The following is a 7858-nucleotide window of genomic DNA, read 5'->3' as shown; positions in this document are numbered from 1 at the left end:
TGCTGGGTTTGCGCACGGGTTACCCTCCCTGCGAGCTCCATGTGAGATACTGGTTTGGGACCTGGCCACCTTTTCTCACGCAAACGACTTTAACTCCATGGTTGGGTTTCCAGGCCAGTGAAGCTTATTTGATCAAACATGGTAGCGTGAAGCCGAATGGTTCTGAGGCGAAGTCACTGAATTCTAAGTGAAATTATCAAGGGCACCCCTCCCTCCCTGAGAATCCAGCAGGAACAGCCATGCCCGCAGGGGGTCCCCGTCCCCGCTCAGAGGGCCCAGAAGGAGGGTAGGGTCTGGTGGCAGGGCCTCAAGGGGTCAGAGGACCAGAGGGTGGGACCCTCTACCTGTAGAGGCAGAAGTTCCCGCAGCACAATTCTAGAATCTGAGAATATCCGATTCATCTCTGTAGTTCTAACCCAAAGCACAGTGTCTGACATACAGCATGCTCAGTAAATTTGTATTTTTTAAAATTGAAGAATGGTTCCTCTGCAGTGGGTGTGTGTTGGGGGGGTGTGTGTGGCTTAAATTGGGGATGTGTGAAGTTACATCAGTGGGCAGAAGGCATAGCGGGAGGGGCAGCAGGAATCACTCATGGGTTTTAAGTCTGGTGTCCTGTGGAGCAGAGGATAAGTATTGAGGTCAATGACAACCTCATTAGGTCCATATATAGCTGCTCGTGTCTGTTAATGGGTTGCCCTAAACACAGATGAGGTATTTAGTGGGGCTCATGAGATTTGGTCCCATGTGGTGTATTTTTATCTGTGACAAGAATAGAGGCAGGTGGCATGTTCATCAATTTTGTGGATGACATGGGGTGCCTGGGTGGCTCAGTTGTTAAGTGTCTGCCTTCGGCTCAGGTCATGATCTCAGGGTCCTGGGATCAAGCCCTGCATCGGGCTCCCTGCTTGGCGGGAAGCCTGCTTCTCCCTCTCCCACTCCCCCTGCTGTGTTCCCTCTCTCGCTGTGTCTCTGTCTGTTAAATAAATAAATAAAATCTTTAAAAAAAAATTTTGTGGATGACAGAAAAGTTGGAAGGACAGTTAATACACTAAATGACAGAATGAAGATTCAGGAAGATTACAAGAGATTAAACTAAAGGAGAATTTCATAGCGATAAGTGTGATATTCTAAGTTGGGTTCAAAAAACTCAATGGCACAAAGACGGGATTGGTGTGACCCACTTCTCTAGAAGAGCAAGAGAAAATGTCCTGGTGGCTTGAGTTATTGCCAGTTCAGGAGGAGATGAACGGATGGGCTGACAGGACTTCTCCCAAATGCAACTTGGGATGTTTTCATAGAGGCGGGATATTTAGGCTGGGAGAGGTAGTTCCCGGGCACACGACCCTCGTGGGATCGCATTCTGCTCTGGGTGCCCTGCTCTGCGTCACTCACAGACTGTAGTGTAGCTAACGGATGTACCGCTGGCCACAGAAGGACCTGTGGGAGGAACTGGAGAAATTTACCCTAGAAAAGATGGGACCTAAACGTGGACATGAAAGCTCCTTTCACATATTTGAAAGGCTCTCAAATTCATGCTCTTAAAAATGACTGAAGATCCCAAAGGGCTGTTGTTTGTGGGGGTCATAGCTATTGTTTTTATCATATTAAAAATGGATGTGTTCTTTCATCTGAAACAGAATATTAACTATTTCCCATTTAATGATAGAGCTGTTGTGTTTTAACATATTTTTTATGAGAAACAGCTGGTTTTTTTAAAAAAACAATTCGGTGAGAAGAGTGACAACTTTCTTCAATGTCTGGCATAACAGAGGACATACCGAATCTGGTATCTGTTCCTCAGTCTGTGTGATATGTTGTTTTGGTTCAAGTACACAAAGAAAATCTGGCCTCACAAAGTTGTGCGGTAGGAGAAGGGAGAACCTTACAGAATCCCTGGAAGCAAGGTCCTCAGAAAACACTTTGAGAAGCTCCAGTTCAAACAAATTAGGATCTGTGGGCCTGAGTTCTAGAAAGTTCTGTCTAACAGTGATGGAGCTGGGAAACCCCTGACCGCTCACTCAAAGTTCTCTGACACTGGCAGAAGCCTCTATCTGGCATGCCCCAAAGGATTTATTTGTTTGGTTTCGAATGAGACCAGAGGTACTTCATGCAATTCTTCCCAATCCCATATTTTCAAGATTTTCTAGCCAAAAAATTGGATGACTTGCCTGATAGGCATGATTGTCTCTGAAGGGAGAGCCGGCAGAAGGGCATCTAAGTGTTCTGACCTGCCTTTACTCACAGTGTGTGAGTGGCTTCTGTCCACCTGCAGGAGCCCCAAGGAGGCTGCGGGACTAGTGAGGTCTGGGCGCCCGCGGGCTAGGAGGTGCTCCCGAGGCCAGGGCTCTCCGGGAGTGGGTGGGAGGCTCAGAGCAAAGTGTCGGGGATGATGATGGAGGGAGAGGAGCAGCAGAAATGGGTAGGATTTGAGGGTTCATAGGGAGCTGGGAGCATCTGTGAGGCTCAAGGAGATAGAGCATATGGGAGTGTGAAGGAGAAGAGAAGGCTCAGAGCTAGAGGACCAGAGGCAGTAAAGTTCGAGACAGGGAGTGGGATCAACCGCAAGTAACCTTGGGTTGTTGGCAGTGACAAAGAGGAGCTGGAGAGCAGATAATGTGCCTTGCTGCACCCACCCCCTGAAGCACATCTGATTTGCGGTGGTGTATCTGGGTATTTGAGCTCAGTCTCCGAAGTGGGTCCTGGGCTGTGCAGGGTGGGGGCACAGCCACCCAGCTGGGGACCTCTCAAACCAACCCGGCCCGGGAACACTATTGGGTGTCCCGACTGCCAGAGATTTTCTCTCTGACACACTGAGAACAGACAAAGCAAAGAGACATTTTCTGGAGGTGAAAACACCCTGGCCTGCCCCCAAGCTCTGGTGACGTGGAGATGAGCTGCCGAGGCTAGCCGCGAGTGTGGAGGGAGAAAGGTGTTTGCCAGTCCGGTGGAGCCGGGGCGGTAAGCAGCCGGCAGCTTCCCGGGGTTGACCTGTGCTCTGGCAGGTTTCTGGAAAGCAGCTCGGGGAGAATCCTGACTTTGGATACCTGACGGGATGACACAGCACCAGCTGATTCACATGCCACCTGCAAGCTGCTCTCTTCTGGTTCCGCTTTTCCTTGGAAGTTGGTCAAGCTATCTGTGGTTGGCTCTCCTTTTGGGGGTTGTGGAGGAGGCAAAGATCCTAGCCATGGGGACAGGAGGAGGGAGTGCCCTATGCTTGGCTGCCTGAAGAGTCCCACAGGCCTGTTGAAGGTTGGATGGCCTTGGAGTACTTGCTTTGCCCAGCGATCTGATTCTTAAAACCCTTTGTCCAGGACACAGCGTGTCCTTTGGCAAAGGTACAATTGTGCAGCTCCTATCTGGGGGCGAGTCCTGTCTGGGGGCTCCCATGGAGCCCCTGCTCTGATCCGGTATCAAAGCCAAACAGAACCTACAGTCCCCAGGAATCTTTTAACCTGCAGAGGACAGACTGGTATCCCCCAGCAAGAGTAAAGCCTGAACTCTTTTCCTTGGGAGGTCCAGACCTGCCCCCCCCCCCCCCCCCGGCAGTGCCTTATGGCTGCAAAAGGTATTGTGTCCTTCTACCAAGTGTATCAGCTTGTGGCCCAAGCCCTGAGCAGAGTTTGTAGAAACCATCCAGCCTTGCTTGATTTTTCCTTTCTAATCTCTGCAGGCCTCACGGGCATTGCAGAGAAGAGAACTTGCCTCATCCCTCTGCAATGCCAGTGTTTCGGCCAAGCCTTTTAGGGATGGATGCACACAGAAATGAAGAAAGGAGAGTCGGGAGTGTCATAATTCATAGAATTCCTGGAGGCGAGAGAATGCGTTTCTATTCCCCATATCAGAGAAGCACCCAACCGAAGTTGGCCCTGCCCTTTCCTAGACAATGCTAAAAAATGTTCTCTTTCTTTTACCCTAGTTCCTCAAGCACATACCCCAGAGAGTATCCCTTTTCAGCTTTATAAGAGCCTAGTTACTGAATCCTTAGGAATTTCCATCACAACCTCCACAAAATTGCCTGGAGGGAATGACAACTGGTGAAAGCCTTGCTTATTTAATGGCTCCCTTGTTTTCCTTTCAAGTTTCCTTACAAGTGGGGCCCTTGAGCAGTATCCTCTGTTGGAATCACTAGTTTAAGGCTCTCTGTCCAAATCTAAATCAAATGGCAAGGATCTGGGAAGACAAACGCCATAGAAACACGCTGGACTTCCACCAGGAGCTGGAAAGGTGAGTTCAGGTCCTTACCTGGACTGGCGTGGCCGCTGTTCTGGCTGCTTGCGGGAGAGCTGGGGGACCAGCGATCTGTAATAACATTGCACTGGTCAGAGCATGAATTTTAATCTGTTCTCATTCTTTCCATGATCCGACCTAGCAAGACATTACCAACCAAGGTCAGAACTAAGGTAAAGCTTTGTCCTTGGGTGGTCTGAATCTGCCCCAAGGAGGCCCTGAAATGGAAAAAGAAGGGGAGTGGTGGTGGGGATTTAACTCAAAATACTGACTGAAAATTCCAGGTACTAATAACCCCTGTATTTCACAATTGTCAAAGTAAGTATCTTTTGCTGAAGGGCCGTATTTTTTTACACTTCATTATTCTTACAATAATTCTCCTCAACTGTGCCACTCCTGAGGAGGCTAAAGTAATCCTTCAGTAGTAATGTCACTTAACATTTCACAGTTTGCTCAAACGGCGTTAACATGGTATTAATGCAAATAGCATTAGCTTTCAGTCATCTTAAAGGTACACAATGGGTTATCTATGGTGGCGCCTGGATGGCTCAGTCGTTAAGCGTCTGCCTTCGGCTCAGGTCATGATCCCAGGGTCCTGGGATCGAGCTCCACATTGGGCTCCCTGCTCAGCGGGAAGCCTGCTTCTCCCTCTCCCACTCCCCCTGCTTGTGTTCCCTCTCTCGCTGTGTATCTCTCTCTGTCAAATAAATAAAATCTTAAAAAAAAAAAAAAGGTACACAATGGGTTATCCTTAATTACTTTGTGAGAAAATCAAATACACTTCAGCATTCAGTATTTATCGGGCAATTTCTCTGAAGCAAGGCTTTAAAAGGGACGCAAAGTCCGTTTTGGGGGAAAGGGAACCATGTGAAAAGGAGCTGAGGGAAAGAACCAAATTTCACAGAGGGGAAGAGATAGAAGGTCACGGAACAGTATCAGTTCCTCGGAAAGCCGAATCTATCCACAGTCAACGTTTCGCTCCCTTTGACTTTGTTCCAATTATCTGAATACGGACTCCAAGTAGCTTTGTTTTCTCTCCAATGGTAAAGAGAACACGTGCTCCCTGTAAAAATACGTACCACGTATATTAAGAACTCACCTGCAATCCTTCTATCCTGCAGCTACCGATACGCAACCATGGCGTAAAGGTATTGTGTCCTTCTACCAAGGCGACACAAGTCGCCTTGTCGCCTCCTTCTTTGACTGAACAGTCTGTCACAGGCCAACCTCATGTCAGTAAGTGCACATATGCACCAAAATGTTAATAGCTGTGTGGTAATCGCTCTAACCATTCTGATGGTGGACAACTGAACCGCTGATCTTTATTTTTCTATGAGGAACAACACCTGTGTCCAGGCTCCTTCTCACCCTCAGATGATAATTACCTTAGGATATACTCCCATAAGTGCGAATTCTGGGTCGCTCACAGTTCTTCCACTGTGCCTTACCTGGTCATGACCTTCCCCCATTTTTCTACGGGAAGGTTCCTCTTTTTCTTGCTATTTGTAAGATTGGATTTTAAGAAAACAAGATAAACTTTCAGAGAGGAGATCAGTGTTGGCGAGAAGGGAAATCGCCTGTGGGGGGCGGGAAGGGCAGTTGGAGATGCTGGTCTCCCTCCGCCTCCCTGGAAAGGTGAATGCCCACAGCCATCCGCATGCCTTGCCACTAGGTGGCGCTCTGCTCCCCTCCTTGGTCTGCCCCTTCTTTGTGGACAGACGTAATCAGTTAGGTCTCCCGAGGCAACTGTGGCACTTCTTGGAAGGAGCCTGACTAGGAAAATAATGCCCAGCAAAGCAACCCCACCCTTGGAAGCCTGTGGTAGATTTAGCTGACCCTGCAGCAGGCCTTTTCCAGAACTCTTTCTTCAGCATATCTGTGGATCTGGTTCTACAGGAGGCCCCCTCTGGCCCTGGGATGCGGCCCTGCAGCTGCCCAGCTCCCGTTGGTGCCTGTGTAGTCCTTGGCATCTCCCATGACGAACAGAACAGCCTCGCTCTTGTCCCTCCGAGAGGTCTCTATCGCTCTGGCTCTTGGCTCCCCTACCCCCAGCCTTGACTTGTTCCGAGCTATCTTGTTAGGTTTACCCATTCATGGGTCAGTTAAGAGGTGTCCAGCCCCATCTTCCTTGTTCTTCCACCTGTATCAGCTCCTCTCCCTGGGCCGGGAGAGCCCCTCTCTTTTCCGGCTACGAAGTTTCCACTTTCCACTAGACTCCCTCCAAGTTCTTATGTTCTGTGTGAGCGGCAGCTCTTTATCTCGTTGTAGAGCAAAGAGGACTCACAGACCCCAAATGCAGATTGTTCCTGTTCTGGCTACACACTTCTAGATGTCTAGAGCTGAAGCGACCTGTTGCAGGGATCTCGGTACAATGTGTTCCTACGTGTGGCCCAAGATCCCAGAACAGTGCCTGACACATCGTAGGCAGTCAATAAATATTTGTTGATTGAATAAATAAATTAGCTTTTACTTGGCCACCCCATCCACAACCAACTTCTAGAATCTTTTGACTCTAGTCACATATAAAAAGAGAGGGGAAAGCCCTTAATAAATGTAGTAACAACAACTCACTTGTCTATCAGTAGTAGAAGAGTTACTCTGTTAGAGTTGGCAGAACACTCTCAATTCATTTGAAGAAGAAAAGGGATTATCTGTGCACTAAATATTATTTAATTTAGTTGGGCTAAAATATCACAGCAAGTATCTATGGCCATACATTAATATAGGCATTCATGAAAGTAGATGGGCGATTACCTGGGGCTGGGGAAGGAGGGATTAGTTCATGGGCACAGGGTTTCTTTTTCTTGTTCTAGAATCGGTCACGGTGATGGTTGCACAACTTGGTGATTACTAAGAACCACTGAATTGTACACTTTAAATGGGTGAATTGTATGATACGTGAAAAGTATCTCAACTAACTGTTATTAACAAAAAGACATAAGCCTTCAAACACCCATTTTCACTTCTCTTCGTTCCTACAGAAAATCCTTTGAGTTGGCAATATCATTTTTTTCTCACCCTCTGTCCCCTCCTCCCCGCCCAGTTTGGCCCCTTTCTTGGCAGCTACGGTGGATGTGGGCCGGAGCCCTCGCTCTGACTGTTTGCCTGGCAGTCTGTGGGGCGGCCTGGGCGCGGGGGCTGGACGAGGTTGAAGAGGGAGGCCGATGGGCTGGGAGGCTGCCGGCCAACGGCCCTGTGCCCCGGCCAGGAATAATGAGACTGTGCCAGGGTGGGAACCACAACCTGAGGTGGTTGAGGTTTCAACAAGCAAGGCCCAATGTGTCCCAGGATTTCCAGGCTCCCAGTGTAGCCAAATAAATATGCCACATGTTTAATTATATGTGTTATGTAAAAATCGACCTCCTCCAAGGAGGCCCCAGGAGCAAACAACTTACTCAAGTCCTCTGAAGTCTTTGAAAGAATTAAGGGCTCTAAAAGTCAAGAGCCTGAAGTTCAGAAAGAGGAAAACTCTTCGCTGTGGGGCTCCCTCATCCAGCATCCCTTCCTTCCTTCCTTCCTTCCTTCCTTCCTCCTTCCTTCCTTCCTTTCCTTTCTTCCTCCTTCCTTCCTTCCTTCCTCCTTCCTTCCTTCCCTTTCTTCCTTCCTTTCCTTTCTTCCTTCCTTCCTT

The 7858-nt window shown here is 48.6% G+C and overlaps 1 protein-coding gene across 2 annotated transcripts in view; it reads right to left on the bottom strand.

The window, feature by feature from the left end:
• The window catches only part of VIT (vitrin), a 101265-nt gene that overhangs the window by 31661 nt on the left and 61746 nt on the right, over nucleotides 1-7858 (bottom strand). For both annotated transcript variants that reach the window (XM_035000906.1, XM_035000907.1), the window contains exon 8: nucleotides 4246-4302. In XM_035000906.1, the coding sequence (XP_034856797.1) occupies nucleotides 4246-4302 (57 nt within the window). The remainder of the gene's footprint in view (nucleotides 1-4245; nucleotides 4303-7858) is intronic.

This window comes from Mirounga leonina, unplaced genomic scaffold, assembly GCF_011800145.1.
Source record: "Mirounga leonina isolate KUSES-001 unplaced genomic scaffold, KU_Mleo_1.0 Mir_125, whole genome shotgun sequence".
NCBI classification, from domain to species: Eukaryota; Metazoa; Chordata; class Mammalia; order Carnivora; family Phocidae; genus Mirounga; species Mirounga leonina.
The sequence above is the reverse complement of the archived record's forward strand: the minus strand, read 5'-3'. Positions and strand labels throughout refer to the sequence as shown.